The 21085-nt window shown below is 31.3% G+C and overlaps 1 protein-coding gene and 1 long non-coding RNA gene across 2 annotated transcripts; one reads left to right on the plus strand and one right to left on the minus strand.

Annotated features, from left to right (window-relative positions):
- Nucleotides 1-93: 93 nt before the first annotated feature.
- LOC135790093 (pyrokinin-1 receptor-like) lies at nt 94-12900 on the minus strand. The gene is made up of 4 exons (XM_065300142.1): nt 11848-12900; nt 1572-1771; nt 1174-1394; nt 94-1105 (listed from the first exon to the last, which is right to left on the minus strand). Exons 1-4 carry the CDS (start codon nt 12677-12679, stop codon nt 682-684), a joined length of 1677 nt encoding a protein of 558 aa, XP_065156214.1. The 5' UTR covers nt 12680-12900; the 3' UTR covers nt 94-681.
- A 113-nt stretch (nt 12901-13013) lies between these two features.
- Nucleotides 13014-13886, plus strand: LOC135790098 (uncharacterized). Its single transcript, XR_010547698.1, has 2 exons — nt 13014-13392; nt 13507-13886. It is a non-coding gene; the product is annotated as an uncharacterized lncRNA (long non-coding RNA).
- The last annotated feature ends 7199 nt before the right edge of the window (nt 13887-21085 follow it).

Below are 21085 nucleotides of genomic sequence, written 5' to 3' on the forward strand. Positions count from 1 at the left end.
GACAGAAAATAAAATTGCAAATTTTGTATCTTTTTAGACTTATGATACATGAACGCAGGCTCTGCACAAAATAAATTCAATGCTGTGAGAATATTTAAACGTATATCAGTAATTTATTTGCTTATAGGAATGTAATTACAATTATCAATAATTTATACATATTATAACAGTTACATTTATAGATACAATTCAGTTCTCCGGTTCCAATTAAAGATGGTTCGCTGTTGGATTCGCCGAATTAACATGCGACGTAATTGGACACTTATAAAATCGCATAATTAAATTAATTGTTTGACGGTCGGTTACAAACAAGCCGATTATATATTATGACTAGCATCATTTGCGTCTGTAATTAACTTTTAACATCACATTAATGATTTTTGATTTTTTTCCCATTTTGTAACACATTTAATCATTTAATCAACGACAACAAGTGATATTTATAAATATATAAATATATAATCGAGATGTTTTCTTATGAGCAAAACTTCGATGTGTTTTCAGGGAACACACAACACATACGGGGACATTTTCGTAATATCCTCATGTGGAAGTTAATTAATATTTATAAAGATGTGTCTTGTTGCTGCTAAATTATCATTTATCACATTTATCACATAATTGTGGAGTTACTAGTGCTAAACGGGGATGCGGAATACCGCTAGACGAAAAGTTGGCAAATTATGTAGATAGTTCGCGCGTCTTAATCTCCTCCATGTATGCGCTGAGCTCGTCGACCAGTTCGCCCATCTCCACGTTCCGTAAGCTGCTGTTGCTGATATCGCACCTGTGCTTATTGCACTCGTCGGACGCCAGCGAACAAAGACTCGCTCTGCCAGCCTGGTCCTTCGCTGGCGTTGAATTTAAACTCGAAAAACTTCCGTCCGGATTGCGCTCAGCACAATGCAGCAGTCGCCAGACGCGCTCAATTCGACTAGGTGATGTGGGTTGAGGATGGCTTAATTTGACCGCCACCAGGCGAGTACTGGGAGTGATTATGTCCAAATCCGTTTTTGGTATCATTGTCAAACATACATCAACGCGATCCTTTGGCCAGTTACGACCAGTGCTCACATAGGAATGCCTTTCAAGTATTTCCATGTTTCTATATAAAAAATATAAAAAGATAATCAAAATAATCCACCAAAAAAAGTTTGTATAAACACAAGTTACCGTTTTCCACCTTTAGTCTGTTGCATGGCAATTGAATCGCAGGATTCCTTACGGTGGGTTGTTACAGTTGAGTTGGTGTGTAAACTATGGTCGTCCTTGTAGGAGTCTGACGACTCGTGTCCGCCCCGCTGCGCTGATCGGGATAGAACCGAGTAAGACCTTTGCGGACGTGGCGGGTCTGATTTAAATCGCGCAGCCCGACAGCACCGGTTGAACGTTTCCTGCAAAAGAAGCTCTGTGCTTTGCTTTACTTCAATTGCCTACGTGGATTTCCTTCTATGTGTGTGCTCATGAAACATGCAGAGCGAGATATCTTTTCTGGCTTTGGGGGATGACAAGCAGGGATAATTCAATATGTGTTGGATACGTGTTATAAGCTGCGAACTTTGAATATCTACCTTGAATGCCTCGCGAAACTTGTTAGACATGATGTTGTACAGCAGGGGATTGATCGTTGTGGACACGAAATACAGCACACCGCTGATATACGTGACTGCGTCAAATATCCGGCTTTGTGTGTCCGAGGGCAGATATGTCGCGAGCAATCGCTGCGTATGGAACGGTGCCCAACAGATGAAAAATGCGACCACCACTGCGACTGCAATCAGAAGAATGAAAAGTTAATATTGTTTCCACTAGTTCACAATTATCTCCGCTTGTGTAGCCACATAAGCTACTATAATTTATAATTGTTTGCAAGCACATAAAACGTTGGCTTCTATTTAGGTCCTAAATTTTAGGGCGTACGTGACGGAAACAGGAAAAAAAAATGAAATTGCGATTGTGAAATTCTTTTATATCTGTAACAAATGTTGCACAGCTTAGGCTTTGTGTATATCTAGCAAGCAAGGCCGAGGGAGACGTCAGGAAACGATTTATTTCTTTTGTATATATATTTTCCATTTCGTTATATAATGGTATTTTTTTGCGTGGACGTGATTTTTGAAGGAAAATATCAAGATGTAAATCGTTTAATGCCGATTTGATGAATAAAACTGACATGCCTTCTCATGTCTTTTTATTTTTGGTAGCCAAAGCTAGACGATGTTTATCACACGTGGGAGTTGAGAGCACTCGTGATATTAAAAATGGCGCAAGTAGCTCCAGCGCTCAAGATGATAAACGAGGAGCGCTGACATCAATATATTTTTGTCAAATTGTAATAAAATATGTTCTTATTAATATTTTACATGCAATATAATTTATAAACTGGAAAATTGCGTTGTTTTGAGTTTTTACTCAATTAAAAGTAATTTTTCAAGGATGAAAACATAGATTATTACAATAGCACGTTAGTATATCTATTTTGTCTTCATTATTCTTTATTTAGACAATTCCTATGCTTGTAGTGTCTCTGTTTAATGTACGAGAAATGTATGCGTAGCACAAATATTCATCATTAATCTTTTTCGGAATTATGCTTTCCACCAATTTCATTATATTTCATCGCAATAACCAACCACTTGCAAAGTAAACGTTGATTTACTTTTGTTCGCACATTTTCCAGCTCTTGCTCTTATAAAGTTTTACTAACGCTAAAAGTTAAGTTCAAAACATTAGAATGCAGTTTATTTTTTGCGTATTAATTAATGCATTAAAATCATTACTATAGAATATGAATAAACACGGCATTCAATCTCAAGTAGTGACTTATACTAATATGTATTAAAATCGCTGCATACGAAATGCGAAAATTTATGATTGGTTATGTCCAATGCATGCTTTTCAAAAATAGATTTATGTAGCTTCACTTGATGGATGTGCATTGTCAACATAAAAGCACCGCTTTGCAAACCAAATGTGAGCTAGGAAATCCTTCCATCCTTGAATTTAAATTATTTGTAGCCGCGAACGTGTTTGATTATCTCTTAATTAAACGTGTACAATATGAGTAAATTAGCTTTGTAATAAGGATTTCTATATGCTACCATATCACTCGTACTTCATTTACATATCTAAATTCATTAATTTATTGAGTGTAACATTCCGAAAACATCTTCTGATTTATTATTAATTGTTAAATATAACTTTCCTTCATAACTTTCTTCATTATTTTAGGTTTTAATCCGTTCTTGACTTCTAGATGAATTGTGCGATGGTAATTTAAATCATATTTGCAAAATTTTAGCCGGAAGGAGACAAGAAAATACAAAATTCATTTAGAAAGCTTAAACTTTACGCAGCCAGATTGGATCTTTCTTGGCAGAAATCATATTATATAAGATTTATTTAATTATAGCCTATATACGCCGAAGAAGTAAAATTTAACGTTTACATATTTATATAATTTGCTACCATTGTCAGAAAATTGAGGAAAAAAAATTTTTTTCTTTATCAAAAAAATCAGCAAAAATGAAAATTCAAACAAAAAAAATTTATATTCAAGTTTCACCCTAGAATATTCAAAGTATAAATATGTAACAATGTAAATTTAAAAAAGATTGTAATTAAAAACGTGATCTGCCAACACTAACAAACCGGCAGTTATTTTTTAACCTCAGCTACTTACGTAAATTTCTCATTAAAAGCTCATATTTGCCGGAATGGTGCAAAGCTTAGGTTCCCCATGACCGTACTTACGAAAACGTGTGCTGAATTGAAACTTAATTTAGCAAAATTCGCATGCAGAGTAAACGCACACGTGAAGGCATTGAATTGATTCGTGATCGGCAATAAAACTACGTCATGGTGATGTATACAAACCACGTAAGTGCTACATGCAATCATATTCTTCGCGAAGCACTACCACATGCTTCTTTTCATTTTCAACTTTGGACGCTCAACGCGCACTCACAGTTATGATCACATTTCAAGTCTAACATGCAAAAAACTGCGCACAACTTCCGTACTTTATAGAAATCCGGGAATAACGTGCGAGAATAAATCAATGACGCACGATAAGAAATTGAATCTCGTGCTTTATGTTCAACTTGGCCACGAATAAAACGAAAAAATGGAGTAAAGAAAAGAAAATTTCGTTGGGTAAAGTAAGGAATAAATTTTGTATAAATTTTTTTATTATATAAAAGGACCGGCCAAGTTTTTCTATCATAATCTGAATAAAGTATGAAAAAAAAGTGTTTTTGTTGTAATTTACGTGTTTGCTATAAGTGTCAGAGTTTTTATTCATTTTACGATTATGCATTATTCATGTAATAAAGTTTTAAAATTCATTTTAAAATCAATTCCTGAGTTTTGTAATTATTACAGTATGCATATAAAAAATTTATTACATCTTACACCAACATTATATTCACAATTTTTAAAATAACTTGCGATAAAGGTTTTTGAAGCGCTGTTATTTAAAGTCATAAACAGACCATCTTTCTTTTTGTGTACGAACATAAATTTGCTTCAGTACCCAAAAACACACGCAATTATTCTAATAATGAAATATTCTTTCTAAAATGATTGTTATGGCACCCTGAGGACTCTTAAAATTGACGCTTAAGTGAACATTATGCGTCGCGACAAGTTTATTAAACTCATTTCACTAACGCGTTACAATTGTAACCGCAGACAATTGCAACAAAATGTATTTTAAAATTTATTTTCTTGTACAATTGTTTAGCAATCTGGTAATAGTATATTAAGTAGTCACAAGTAAAGTACTTTAGTCACGGTCTTAATCGTCCGTGTATAAAGTAACACTTTTTGTATTTCAAAACCCTGTAAAAACGTGGAAAAAATTGAAATTTATTTTCGATATTTTCTAATTTAATAATTCAATTTAATTTTGAAAAGCCGTAATTCATTGTTATGATATATCCTATGATAATCCTATAAAATAATATATAATCTGGTGTTAAAATATTTACCTAAATCATCCCAAAATCATAATAGTTTTCATGTTTACATTTCAAACTTGATTTATAAATTGATACATGAATAATAATTACTATAATGCCTTATACGCTACAGTTTACTAACTCTAAATTATGAGTGCTTCGGAGATTCATGAATTTATATTTTATATGAATGAAATATAGAGTGGAGGCGCCTGGCATCTGCCGCAGATTATTTAATATCTGTTTCTACTAATGTACATTCATATAATATCTGAAAATGATTAATGTGGATTAATTGTAAAGCTGTTTTAATTTCATTGTATCACAAACCCTACTAAAAAATTTACGAAAACCCTTTACAATATTGAAACCTATTGGGCTCTGAACTCAGCAATTCTTGAAATAGCTCGAATGTATTAAACTGAATGAGTTAGTTTGGTGAAAACGAACGTGTGTTTTGAATTTAAATTTCAACATCCTTGCAGTGATTTACTGGCATTCATTATACGCAACACGAAGCTGTTCACATGACTGAACAAGATTAAACCGTTGTTAATTAAAATTAAATCCAGGAATCCTTGTTAGAAAGAGTAATAAATTTCCGAATGTGTATTTTTAACCTATTCTTGCAAATTCATTAACTAGTTGATGGACGATTATTTTAAATTAGTCAATAAATAGCCATTTTAAGTTGATAGATTGTAATAAATATTAAGTCAGCGTTTGCAAGTAGTCTAAGGGTATAAGATAAAATAAAGATAAATGGTTTATACGAGCTAGGTTCTCACCCATGACTATAATTTACTTGGAGTTTAGACGTCGTAAAACTCGCGCAAATGACGGAGCTTAAAAGGCAACACGCAATTTGTACTCAATGAATGTTCGTGTAGGAAAATTGAATATTAAAGTGCCAATAGTGACAGTTTTCTTATGCAACCCAACCTACATACCTACAACACATAACCAAATATTTGAAAAGGGTATGTTTAATTAATATAGATATGTTTTTATCAAGTTAAATACTAGACTTTATCCGCAAACATTAGTTTAATATAAATTTCGTTTTGAAGTCAATGTTGAATCAGCATGAAGCTCTTTTTTTAGATGCTTCAGGCCGCGTGGTCGTTTTTATTCGAGATCCCAACATAATGTTTCTGATTGGAAGTGAGCGTAAAAAACTACTCGTATCCTATCTCATTATTATTTGATATTTCAATTGGTTCAAAGGTTCAATTGAAAAGAAAATCACATTCGAATAAACACACTGCATAAAAATTGATTTCATGAACTCTTTTACATCTCATTAACATATTCTCAAGTGGAAAACATGTATAATATTGTTTTTATTATTTTGATTTGAATCTACAAATTGCATATACCTGTAGCTACTCGTATATAAACATTCCTTAAATTTATTTCATTCAGAAATAGTTTTTTATAACGAGCTCTGCACAATTTAATCATATGGTCATTGATACATAAACTTTCTTCACTTTACTCGTATTTAACATGCTGAAAAAGTACGAGTAGACTTGACTCAAACCTAAAATTTGAACCACCATTCAAATAAACCTTTCTCAACTCACAGACCTGAACTATTTTCACAATGTAAAGGCTCTGCCATGACTTTTATAATGTAATTGAATTTTTTATGTTCTTGTATATATTTACTGTGAATGTAAGTAGATTAAATTCCTTGGTAAATGTGGTTATAAAGTAAGGAGTAACTGTTTTTTAAAGCAACAAATACTATTAATGTAAAATTTATGTTCAAAATTGTTTTATTTTACGTTGAAAAACATAAAATTTCCTGGAAGCAACCTATTAGTTATATTGAAATACGTAACTTAACTTAGAAATTTTTAATAAAATATTATTATATTTCCTTGAAATTTCTTACGTTTTAAAAAGTTTCTTGCAGCTGTTATGCAATTATAACTTACGTGAAGGCTCCAACTTTGTTAGATATATACTTACAGAATTGATAATTAATTAATGAAATTCATTCGTCAATGTGGTTTTAAAATAATTAGTAACTATTTGTAATGCAGTTAGTAGTATTAATGTCAAATTATTATTCAAAATTGTTTTTATTCAACATTGAAAAACATAAAATTTCCCGGAAGCAAGTTATTTGTTTTATTAAAATAGGTAATTTTTCAAGAATAAAGTTACATAAATGGTTCTTCAGCAATTCTTTAGATGTAAATTACGTAAAGTCTCCAATTATGTTAGATATATACAGAAATGATAATTATTTGAATAAATTTATTTGTAAATATAGTTGTTAAAATAATGAGTAACTGTTTTTAAAGAAGCTATTAGTAGGTATTAATGTAAAATTTATATTTAAAATTGTTATGATTCACATTGAAAAACATAAAATTTCCTGAAAGCGAGTTATTAGTTTTATTGAAATACGTGACCTAATTTAAATTTCTTAAATAAAATAATATTACATTTCCTTATAATTTCTTACGTTTTAAAAATTATCCTGCAGCTATTATTCAGTTATAAATTACGTGATGTCTCCAACGGTGTTAAATCTATCCAGACTTGATAATTAATTGATTAAACTCATTCGTCAATGTGGTTTTAAAATAATTAGTAACTATTTGTAATGCAGTTTATAGTATTAATGTCAAATTATTAGTCAAAATTGTTTAATTCAACATTGAAAAGAACAAACTTTCCTAGTAGCGAATTTTTAGTTTGATTAAATTACGTAACCTAATCAATTTTTTTTAGTTCAGGTTTTCTACTTGTAATTTTAATATTCATCCATAGTGTGGTGGAACATGTAGCAGTGTTTTATAAATTTAGTGAAATCCACAAGATTCATTCTTTTATTTGACAATAAAATTACTTTAATAAAATAATATTTTATTTCCTTAAAATGTTCTACAATTTAAACATTAAATTAATTAACTGTTTTTCAGTTATAAATTACGTAAAATCTGAAATCTCCAACTCGCTTAGATATGTACAGAATTAATAATTAATTGGTCTTTCCTGGAACATGCAAATTTTCACGCCTGCCGCTTGCGCTACTCTTATTTCATAAATGTAACAACTAGTTATTCAGCTTATACACTGATTGCATATGTCATTTCCAGGCAAACACATGTTTATGATATGAACATGAGTATTACAGAATGCATTACACAATAAAATATTATTTATCAATTTAATTAAATACTAGGCGAATTTACGCCCCCTTGAAATAATTAACTATAAATCGTCTGCAATTGTATTCAATTAACAAATCTAAATATAAAGCAGAAATTTAATCAGAGTGATACATAAAACGCAAATTACCCGGGAGGGCCATTTAAAATTCGCGCAGTTGCACCCTAAAAGTACATCATAAATTATTCATACACAAACCTTGACTATAATTAAAGTAATTACAATTTTGAATTTGAGCGCAGAGTTGTTAATTTATTATCCAAATGAAATAAATTCTTGTTGTAGAGAGTTTCAGCATCAATTTTTATCTAACTTTTGCATTAACCAACCGACAAATACATTCGAATTAATTTTTTGAAATGTTTTATTCGTTTTTCATTATATCCACCCATATAAAAAGAGTTGAAGAAAAGCTCTGCAGCTGTGGATTGTAATTTTAATTCAAAATTATATGAAACAAAATCTTTTCTGAAATGAAAACCGACACAAATGATTAATTTTCAGATGATGGATACTCTTGAGATAAAATCTGCTCAAAAATGAATTAATATTAAATCGCATCCCTCTAGAATTATTTGATCACTAAAATAGTTCTTAAAATTCAACTTCTTGCTAAGCTTTCATCAATTTTTTAAATTAAAGGTCTCATCTGTCTTGGCAGATTTTCACTTTGTGAAGTTCCTATCAGGCTAATGCATTTGCGCGACATCGTAATTTTTAAATTATATTTTCCTTGTTATAGAAGAGTAAGTCGCAGCTGTCACATTATAATCTTAGATATTTTTCTTTTCATCTCCACTAGTAAGTGCATTTTCTACGAAAAATCAAGATCTTATATAAACTTAGATTTAGTTGTAATTGTGTATCTGTGCGTTATAGCAGGAGATGGAAGACGAGTTTTCTTAACTTGCATACTACTTGCACAGATTTTGGTTCCTGGCTTAAGGTGGATGTTGTTTTATGACATTCTATAACAAGAATATAGCTGTGCGTGGACGCAGGTTTCCTGGTAAAACCTGTATTTCCGATAACGCCCTTTTGAGGTTTGCAATATCGAATTTTGAGTAACAATGAGAAATTAATACTGCTGTCCATTGTTACTGCTCACGGAATGTAGTATTTGTAGGTTTCTGCATTAATTAAAAATTTTTCTAAAAATTTCTGCAAAACTTTCTACTACGTTGAATTTTTCCTAGTGAATTCAGGTATTTTTTAACTTTGAAAGCCGCAGTATTATTATCTATTCATTCGGAAAGCCGTTTAAAAATACCTTGGATCATTGTGCTTCTTCCGCGTTTAAAATTCTACATTTCTTTCATAGGTTAAGATAAGAACGAGTAAAATGTAAAAATATATTTATCTAAGCTGGTATAACTTGCTGCTGTGTGTATTTATAAGTAAATTTATTTAACACATAATGAAAACACAGATTAAGGGTACGTGAACATGCTGCCGAGTATTTTTCGCACGCGATCGAATAAAAACACAATTTACAAAAAAGGAACAAAACAAGCAAGAAAAATATGAAATAAACCTTTCGAATAAAAAATTTACCAAACGACTTGTCTACCATATTGTCCGCGCTGCTATTTCGTCAAAAAATCCAATTTGTTATGAAAACAACGCTGAATGAAATTCTTTTCTTCAAATACAAATACTTAAATAGTTTTATATATCTACACGTAGATGACTGGCGAAAATGGATATTTATTCCGTTTTTAATATTTACATGCCTAGTAATATTTTATTGTTTGTTTGTTTCATTGTTTGTAGATACTAGATAAATTGATAAAGAAAAATACTTCGTGGCTTCTGACTCCCGATGTAAATCCGTCACGTTTCTTGGCAGTATTTTCTTCTCAATAGATTTTTGCCAATTTCAATCGAAATACCTGATCTTTTTTCTACACGAATTTCCAGTCATTCTTGTTTGTTGTTGCCTTTTTTCAGTACGAAAGGTAAACCAATGCCCGTGTGAAATAAAACCATATATTTCAATCAAGTACGTTCGTTTGCAATCAGCCAATGTAAACAAGAAAAATTGCCACCTAGAGAGTCGGATTACTAAATAATTAACTCCTAGTATGTATGCAGCTAAACAATAGAAATTGACAAGAATGGAATAAAATGCGCATAATTTAATTAAATTTTGAAAGAGGTATAGAATAAACGTTTTAGCACCAAATACTAAATTAAAGGGGCGGTTTAATGCAGTATTATTATAATTCTACGTTTTGTTTTTCCAGTAAATAAAACTGAATTCTAAATTCATATTTTCACTGCGGCGTAAAACACGTAGACAGTTTGACGAGCCTGAATGCAAAATATTCAAAATATCGAATGTAAAAATATGGAACAAAAAAAAACTCGATCAAAATTCCTCTGCTACAGTTAAAAATAGTTTATTTCTGCATAAATATAATCCATCAAAATTAACCCAAATATACTCAATAAAGATTATCTATTCTGGTATGAAGGAATAAATCAATTTTTGTTATTAACGAACCAGTAAATAATATGCACTCATTTATAATAGCCTTAAACTTTAAAACTTAATTATTACAGCATCTAATCCAGTTAATATGCATATGAAAATTCGGCTTCAATAACATATAGGTAAATTATATTTTCATAATTTACATACGTAGGTACAGTTTAATTTTGTAATTATACTTTTAATAAACGCTGATCATGGCTATCGAGCATATTGACGTTTGAAGTTTTAGCCTCCGCGCTGGTTGGTATTTAATAATTGCTCCATTGTTCATGGTTGAGCATTGATAGATTTTCAATTATTTCATCAAAATTTCAATTTAATATTTAAATATTTAAATATATTAATATTATATTATAATCAGTTTTCACCGATCCAAAATTTATATATTCATGGGAGTAATTTGCGTAGTAATTTATCGATCTTGGTGTCTAAACACTCTAAACGAGTAGGTACTTTAAATTAAGTATAATGAAGTTGTTACACTTAACATGATACACTTTGCGCGTGTAAGTGAGATTTATTTGCCATTAACATTGACATTGACACATAAATCGTGTGAAATACCGACTTCGTTACATTCGAACATTCGATGTATTAAAAATGTAGTTGTGCATTACTTGTAATATTTACTATTTATTAATAAGTAATATTTAAACAAGAAAAGTCGAAATTAATTGAAAATTTTAATTAACTCCGTCAACATTTACCACGAATTAATTAATTCTTTTGGCAATGTGTTCATAGTTTAATAGCCCTTCGGAATGAATATTTCCAATCACAATATGCCAATATTTGCCGCTTGCAGTGCATTGTTTCATATTTTTCATATAAAGTATGAAAGATGAAAACTTTCAAACTTATAAGTACATCCTTTACGCCAACAAAGTTTACACAAAGTTTACAACTTTTATGTGATTATATTATATCTAAAACAAAGTTTAATATGATAGAAAAGCTCTTCAGTTGAAAATTTTATAGGAATTATCGAATATAACCTATCCTGACAATATTACGAAAATAACCTTAAAAAAATTGAACATTTTCGCATTTTGTTTTTTTTAGTTTATGTATAAGTATTAAAACCAACATAAATATTCATTTAAACGTATGATGAAACGTCAACATTAAAAATATAAATACATTTGCATAAATTTTGTGTGTTTTCAACTTATCTCTATAAATATTAATTATTTCACTCACCGAGCATTTTTAAAACGCGCCGCGACGACTGCGATTGCTGATGTCGGCAATTCAATTTGGCCCGCATACTCCCTTGGCCATTAACACCCACATTCGCCCCGTTTGAATGGCTGGCATCCAGGGGCGGCGTACTGCTTCGCTTCATCATACTCGAAGACTTCAACTGCACGGCAATCATTGCATATAGCACAGCGATGAGAGTCATCGGCAGGACAAAAAAGAAAAACGTCGAAATCTCAAATGTGAAGCGAATCGGATTCACCACATAGCATAGAACTTCATCGTTATCCGGATCAGTGTATAGTTTCATGAGTGTGAATTGCGTCGCTTGTGGGATGGCGAAACACACCGCCAGCGTCCAGATGAATAAAATCAGTTTAACAACGCGCGAAAGTTTGCTCATTGTATGCGAAAGAAATGGATGGCAAATAGCAACATAACGCTCGATGGTAAATGCAGTAATTGTTAAAACTGTGGCGTTCATGGAGGTTTCAGCGAAGAGTCCACGAAGCACACAGAAGGTGTATCCAAAGACATACGGATAACGACTCCAGATCAAATAAATCTCCGGTGGCAATCCAGATATCAACAGCAGGAGATCAGAAATGGCCAAACTGAAGAGGTAATAGTTTGTCGCCGTGTGCATTGATTTATTACGCGCGATCACGATACAAGTGGCGATGTTTCCAACCAAACCAGTTATAAAGATAATTACGTAGATTATTGTTATTGGTATAACTATGTACAATGCGTCCCGTTTTGCAAACTCGACAATTTCGGCATCGCTGGCGTTCGATTCCTCAAAGTTTGTGAAATTCGCGTCGAAATCCATAATGGTTTTAGTTTAGCACTAGTTTCAACCGCACATTTTACACACGTGATGATGTTGTGAACAATAGCACTGGGAAAACAGGTTTAAAGTGATCACAAATAACTTTTTCGTAACTTTTGCTGCGTGTGGTTAAACTCCTCGCAATCCTGTGCGTTTGTGCGACGTCGTTCGAAGGAGCAGGAAAAGCGCACTCCGCGTTTGCGTGGCCGCGAGGAGTCGAAATGCCAGCGCCGAAACGATCGCATGCGCAGCCAGCGACTGAATTCCGAATTCAAGCAGCAGCGACGAGCATTCGAGCAGAGAGCAGCAGGTTGTTCGTCTGTTGGGCCCCGGCTCATTTAACTTCGTCGTCGCCGTTTCATTTTGCCTTGACTCTTAAATTGTAAATGTTTGTCTCGTGTATGTATCCTCGTCTTGACCGCTGAGTGAGGTATTATGAGCATACTGAAACGTCGGTTGGTTTTATCCAACTGTCCGAAATTGCAACTTGTTTGCGGGGTCGCCTCGGACAAACATTTTCGGGCTGTGGTTGGCAGCTTCGCAAATACGAGTATACCAGTGTCCGCAGCAAATAATACAAGCAACCCTGTCCTTTCAATAAACGCCAGCTAGAGTTACTTCGTTACACACTAAGCTTTATAGGTTAATCGAATATTAAAAATAAACAGATAGAAGAATTTTATATCATTCCACAAATAATTTAATCAGTTAATGTAATTATCAATAAATATTTTAATAGTTTTAGTTTTTAGTTATATACAACTGATATAATTATACATTTTATTCAAAATATTTTGCATATTTTCAAAATTCTGATTTATTTACAGGTTCCTGAACATCTGGTGAAATCAGGATTAACTTATTGTTTGGACCAATTCAACTGTTACGAATAAATTCCAGAGATGAGAAGCAGTCTGGAAAACAAGAAAACTCGAAAAAAAATGCAGAAAAAACTAATGGTGCGTAGGTAAACACAAATTGATAGCATGCAGACAGACGTACTTGAATGAATTTTAAAATCATTACAGTTCTATTTTTGTATATAAATTCGCGCATATTTCAATATTTCTGTAAGAATGATAACATAATTAATTATTTTTCAGAAAAAAAATTATTCATTCATGAATTTGTTTTATTTTTCATTGTTCTGTGTGTTTTCTTTATTTGTTTGACGATGAATAAATATACTTACACATTTTAATGAAAATGCTCTCAAGTATTTACATTATGAAATAAAAAAATGTTAAAAAATGATCGTAAATAATGTATTATTGTGGGTTATTGTGGGTTTAATTTGTTATTTACAAAAATACATTGTGTTAATGATTTTATTATGGTGAGGATAATATTTTTATTCATGTGGTTTTGGTTTGTTTCTATGTAGTATTAATACGTGTTTTGTTTGGAAGTTTATGATAAATGATGAATATCGTACTTATTATACCTCTTCGTACCGTTTTAACTTAAGTTGGGGCGATGATTTATCGAATACTTTTATCCCGATACATTTCCCACTTCCGCGAATCCCCGAAAGGGCAAAGTGCTTTTCCTAGTTGTGATTTGTTTTTATATTTTTTCAGCAAACGCAATAAAACTGTTCAGCATTGAATTCTATTGTATTTTGGCATAAAAACTTGTTTTTCATTTACAAAAAATAGATAAAAATTCCTAGAAAATTTCTACCAAAACAATGAACTATGGTTTTATTTATATTTTTTAATCATGTTAAAAAAATTACCCCTAAAAACCTGTTAGAAAAATTCCAGGGAATTGTTAGCGTCAAAAGGATTTACTTTTTCAGCGTCATTGTCTCGCATTTTCTTTAATTACTAATTAACCTGAATTAAAGCTGATGCAAAATGAGCAGAGGTAATCGTGCGACGCAATTAACATTTTCTTTTAAAAGCGCCTTCAATGTTAAATTCTCTACAACAGACTAAATATCGAATCGAATCAGTACAACCGTTAAGCATCTTTCTAGGTCGATAGGGATTAAATTTCTGCTTCCTATTTTGTTGACGCTCGTTGAACTAATTCCCCGTATTTACCGTAAAAAGCTAACATTGCAATATTTTCCACCCTTTAGCGATAGCTTTGAAATAAATTTTACCTTCACTCCGGGATTATTTGCAGAAATAATTTTTCAATCCATGATTGTGTTTACCATGTATCCAACTAACTTCCGAACATCAGACTTGACTTTGTGATTATTTAGATTATGCCGTCAGCGACATACGCGTTGTAATAATGCTCTGATGATTAAATGATTTTGCCAGCTAGATTATGCAAATGAAATGCGTAGAACATTGTTCAATCGACCCAACTTTTGTCCTCGCGAAACAATGGCTCAAGAATTCAGTTAGCGTAAAGTGTAAACAACAAAAAACGGCTATCATTTGTCATTTTGCCCATTGGGGCTTTTTTCCCGGCGCCATAATTTATAAATAATCAGATGGACCAGACCAAAACAGCTGTTAAAACTTGGGTTGTGGGGTTTGTTTGTCAAATAAACCTGTCAGTTTTGAAGGTCAGGGGACGCACACATTACATAACCTCACTTTAATGCTACCAATGCATTTATTGTTGTCATGTATGCAATTTTAGGACTGCTTCCATTGAAAACATAAATTTCGTGTTGGTTTTAACATTACCACATCAAACAAAATCCAAAGTTGTAAAAATTATAACCGTTATTTAATTTATGAACCAAAATGAATGCCAAATTAAATGAGTTCAACGACCTTTGGTAATGTTGCTTTTTGAATTCCAGAGTGTGCTATTCGTTTTAATTTCAGACTGGCGACGATGTTAATTCCCAAACCGAACTATATTTGTTTACCCAGCGAATTTGCCTTGCACACAATCATTCAGTCTCGATTGAATTTTATTGCATTTATTAGTTATTATTTAGCGTGTGTCGTTGCTTGTATTAACAGCACCACAAACAATTAAATTATGAAGGACAGCAGAATCATATACAATGATGCACATAAATTCTTACGATAATAAATATATATTTTTGATTGAAATAGAAACCAATGTACGATGAAATAAAAAAAGAAACGCAAATCATTGCCGCAAAAACAAGAATTAATTCTAGAGTCAATTCTCGTTTCATTTCCGGATTTATCAAACCATCTTCATATTTTTTTTGTCCTTTTTTTTCGTGATACGTAATTTATATTCAATATTTTTTGCGTATGTTTATAGAAATTGAAAGAATTTTTCTGAACATAACACTCAGTAAGTAGTGTATGGAAATTCAGGATATTACGCAATGCAAAATGTTCGTTATCGCGACTCGGACAAATTAATAGAAATGGCATGATATAGCAAAAAAAGTTTTCGCAGCGCATTAGCATAATTATATTGATACATAAAACATGAGGACGAGTCCTGCGAGTTGCAAATCGGGGCATAACGAGCAATTTATACAGTTTGCTTTCATATCGGTAGAAGTATAATAATTAGTCGGTCAAAGCTCAAAGCTAAATTCACACTATATGCAAATCAATGTATACACATCCTATATGTCTGGTTTCACATTCAAAAGGAATACATGATAGTCAGAACTACTCTATTTCCGGTAACAACGTTCAAGTGAAGGATTATTCTCATACTTTAGTTTAGCATGGAATTGATGATATCACAAGCTGAATTTATTACTGAGAATAAATGCACATATTTCGCAATATTTCCGGTCTTAACTATTTTTATCGGCAAAATGGATTTGGATTTGGATTTGGATCCTTGTTTGTTTCATGTCACAATTTTTTTAACGCTTGACAACTCGGGTTAATTATTTCGAAGGGCTATATGAGAAAATCAACGTCAATCGGATTTTTATTTGCTCGTCAGTTTGCACATTGGAAAACAAATATAGATTTAGGTATATATGCGTATGAACTATTATTTTTGCTGAAAAAAATAAATGGTTTGATAAAAACAAAATTTTTAATCCAATTAAAATGATTTTAACCTAAAGAAAACGTCGAATTTACATTTAAATAAAAGTTTATTATTTAAATATGTTTACAAAGCGTGTGAATAATTCTTTGTAATTATTATGAAGTCTACACAATTGTTTATATTTCATTAATGTAATTTTTGATAAATATAAAATAATCGTTGCCATTTCGGTAATAAAAAATCACTCACACACATTACTAATTGTTAAAATTGTTAATTTTAATTATCAAGGTCAGAACATAATTTTTTGTGTGAATTATGAATTAACGTGCTTAATTAACAAGTTTTGCAATGAAACACATACTTCCTAATGTCTTGTGCGTTTTGTTTTAATGTTAAAGTAACGTTAGAATATGATTTTTAATATTTGTCTACTAATATAATTGAATAAATAATTAATTTAATAGTTAATTGTATAATGAGAACGCAGAACAATTATTCTATGTGAATAAATATTATTCGTATGTGTTTACGTGTAATTAATTGCGCTCATCATGAGCAATAAAACTATACACTGGAAGCGCACTAATCACAAATTAATTGCTAGTTTGTATAAATTGTTTTAATTGCTAATTGACCACTAGCAACAGCTGAAATGAAAGCCTTTAAATGTATCATTTCACGAAATACTTGAGAGAGAATTTACGGAGAAAACTTAAATACCATATTTGATTTAGCATTAAATTATTAAATTAAATATGTTTTGATCATAGTCTTTACAAAATTGAATCAATAAACCAGTTTGACTTGAATTATTAATTTATTAATTGCTTAACTCATGCTAAAAAACATGTAGGTACAACTATGTATTATTTGTATTATAAATTTATTTATAATTTAAAAATTATTAAAAATAATTTTACTTCAGCAATGAAAATAAAACTTTTGATTGTTAAATACTAACAAATATGTAACACAAAACTTTTAGTGTATTGTCGATTTAATTTATTTGATTATTTAAATGGAATTGTGGAATTTATATATAAATCCTATATGAATAAATCCTAAAAATTACAAATTAAAAGCACAAACGATGCAATGTGTAATTGGTAGTTATGTCACGAATTTTTCCATATGCAGATTATTATTTTTTATTTCGTTTATTTATTTTTTTGTACGGAAATATTGGAAAATACGTTTTTTTGTTCTTGTTTTATGGCCGAATTGAATCTCGAAATATCGTAATACTCGATGCTCGCGTTGGAATTCCGCCTGAATTAATAATCGCCTTTGCGAACAAGGAAATCAGCATCAATTCACTTTATGATCTGCCAACGAAGTATGCGTTCGCGGTATAAATGCTCGAAGTTAAATTAAACGACCTTGATTCACATCATTCAACTGGTTCTAAATTTTAACATTTCCTAAATTAACCACAATTATAAATAATACATGATTATAGCAGTAGTGTGGCTCAACATAAAAAAGTAATACCTACGTTTTAAAAATGGATTATTTTATCAATTAACATACGAGCAATGTAAAAATAAAATCGCGTTGAATTAATAATGCTTGCATAATCAATGCAGAAAATAAATTTTCCATTAAATTTAGTATACAGTTAGTGATTTAATATTTATACACTAAAACAAAGTCATTAATTTTTAATTAAAAGTCAATTCTGTTTTTACGCGATAAAAGTAACAAAATTAACTCGAAACAACGTAATAAATAAATAAATAACGATAATTACTTATGAATCTAAACAGCAACATGAAGATCAATATCACTGTTAAAAGTATCAAAGTTAAAAGTATAATTAATAAAAGATTACCGGTGGAGTTCGACAATGCAGTTTATCATCGAGAAAACAGATTAATCAAATATAGAAATCGATAGTGTTTGTTCTGTTGGTTGGAAAAGTTTTTGTACAAAAGAACTCCTGCAACAAAAGGGAAATTAAATTACTCGTGGTAACAATGTTAATGGAGCGTGTAATCGAGTTACAAAAAAAATTGTGCCTTTTATACGAATACTGATGAATGAAAATTTATGCCAGTAGTATTATATTTATAACTAACTAGCGACCTGCCCCGGCTTCGCACGGAAGTAAAAAACCGCATCAAAATCCGTTGCGTAGTTTCAATGATTTAAGCATACAAAGAGACAGACAGAGAAAGCGACTTTCCTTCTCCAAACAAAAACATCAACCGGTCAACTTCAACCCACACGTACACACATACACACGTCTATGCTTGGAGGGGGAAGCTACGAAGCATCGCACAAAGAGCAGACGTGAATAATCGAAAACTTTGTATTTACGACATCACATTAGAAACCTCAAAAATAACAGTACTTCTCCACTATTTAATGGATGTTATTATACATACAAACCTTCCTCTTGAATCACTCTATCTATTAAAAAAAACGGCATCAAAATCCGTTGCGTAGTTTCAAATATTTAAGCGAACAAAGGGATCGGAAAAAAAAGCGACTTTACTTTATACTATGTAGTGATGAGACAAAAAATCGAATTAAATTTTTTTAATATTTAATAAAGAAACTAAGTTTTATCATAAAAGTAGTTAGGTTGTTTTAACACTTTATTATATGCTGGTTACAAATTGACCTTAAATCTAACTTCTAAATTAAGAGTTGAGTAATTTACTCATACGCTTTATTGGCATTTCCATTATCTTTACTTGTAGATGCTTATCTGCGAAACTTGGTTCGTTAGTTGAATACTTAACTTCATACCGTATACGAGTACGCTTTCTCAACAATAACAGCGATTATGATTACGATTAGGTTTGTGAATTGCCCGCATATTTCTCGGAGTGGTATTAACTCTATTTCGGCACGTCTAGCGGGTGAAAATCGATAATGACGAACATTTCCAAGGCAGAGGGAAAGCATTATGTCAAAAAAATAAATTTGATCTAAATACTATATATTTTATTATAGAATATTAAGTAGCAAGTGGCTAAACTGGAGTTTTTGTCACGTGATTAATTAAGAGCCAGCGTAGCGAGTGTTCAATCAACCGAGTGTTTAAAAACGTTTAGATATGTGATGCTTACGCTATTTATTCTACTTTCACTCTATTTCCATGCTCAGGTTTTTGTATTTGAACTTTGGTATTTTAAATCTTTGAAATTTGCTTGCATACTACTGGGAAATTTAAGGATATAAATGCCAAATGCGCAGGCGCAAGCTCCACCCAGTGACTAAAATTCGTAACTAAAATACTTTAGTTACGGCTTTGACTTTCCGTGCTTAAAGTGCCACTTTTTGTGTCTCAGAACTGGCGCTTTAAAAGTGAAAGTAGAAAAACATGTAATAATTTTAACCTTTTTTTAAATTGTCTGCATAATATTAAAAAACAAACAACTTTATCTTTTAATATCCCTTAGTTATAAATAACAGAAAATAAAACAAATACGTATATAATTCCAAGGGATATATGTACGTACATATTATTTATTGCTTCATATCTTCCACTGGTGCTTCTTTATAATCCCTTTTTATATCTACATAAGCATAAAAAGAAATATTTACTACTCAATTATCCACAATCGTTAAAATCATGATTTCCGTTCCAATAAAAATAAAAAATAATTTATTGTTTCATTTCTAGAATAATAATATATATTTATATATTATTATATTTTATTCTAATTTTAATACAATCCGCTTTACATGAATAACCATGCAAAAGACATTTTTAACCTGCTTACGTAAAAAACTAACATGCACATAAAATACCTACGAGTTGTACAAAAGTATCACATTCTAGGATCAGGACTCGTTGAGTATCCATAAATGTAGAGACTGCGTGGGTGTAATCCCAGCCGACATACAAGCACTTTCTAACACGACGTGCGGCGGTATTATTCGGTTATAAAGTTTTATTCGGTTTTTGCCGGGACATCGACAAGTCTTCGAATCGTGGACCACGGCATGTTCAATTTTTTTTCTTCGCTGGTAAGGATTACATCTTCCAGTGAGTTTTATGTTCGTTTTCTCATACGCTTGCATTTACGAGTTATTCATTCAGGTAGATAATTGGATTGTTATTCTAGGTAGGTACAATGGTGCAGAATGTCGAAAACATTAAATTTTTCTTCGACCTTATCTCGAGCTACCATGTCAACGCAAACCAAAGTTACATGCATCAATAATTTCAGGAGAGTTTTCCGGCATTGTGCAGTACACATTTTTGAACTAAAAATAAGGAAAAATAAGTACTTAGAATTTTTTATTGGGTAAAGAGCTTTTATTGTTCTTAAATGAAAGTAGTTGAGTTACTTTTATAGTTTCATGGTAAATAAGAAAAAAATTAAAAACTAGAAAAGTGCCAATAATTGAATAGTGCCGGAGGAAATAATATTCAGGCAATAAAAACTATTCTTGCACAACTAAGAAACAAAACTTGAACCTCATTAATTTTTATTCAGAGTTTTCCTTTATAGTTAATTGTCAATTAATTTAACAATC

This window comes from Atheta coriaria, unplaced genomic scaffold (genome assembly GCF_025399875.1).
Source record: "Atheta coriaria isolate IRGN ID8LTWV9N9 unplaced genomic scaffold, Caltech_Dcor_3.1 hic_scaffold_4_pilon, whole genome shotgun sequence".
In the NCBI taxonomy this organism is placed as follows: domain Eukaryota; kingdom Metazoa; phylum Arthropoda; class Insecta; order Coleoptera; family Staphylinidae; genus Dalotia; species Dalotia coriaria.

Excerpts from the sequence above, each read along its gene's own strand:
- LOC135790093 (XM_065300142.1), bottom strand. The coding sequence starts at position 12,679 with ATGGATTTCGACGCGAATTTCACAAACTTTGAGGAATCGAACGCCAGC. Across the intron at positions 1,772-11,847 it reads GCGCGTTTTAAAAATGCTCG|TCGCAGTGGTGGTCGCATTT; the intron begins GTGAGTGAAATA and ends TTCTGATTGCAG. Across the intron at positions 1,106-1,173 it reads CAGACTAAAGGTGGAAAACG|AAACATGGAAATACTTGAAA; the intron begins GTAACTTGTGTT and ends TTTTTTATATAG.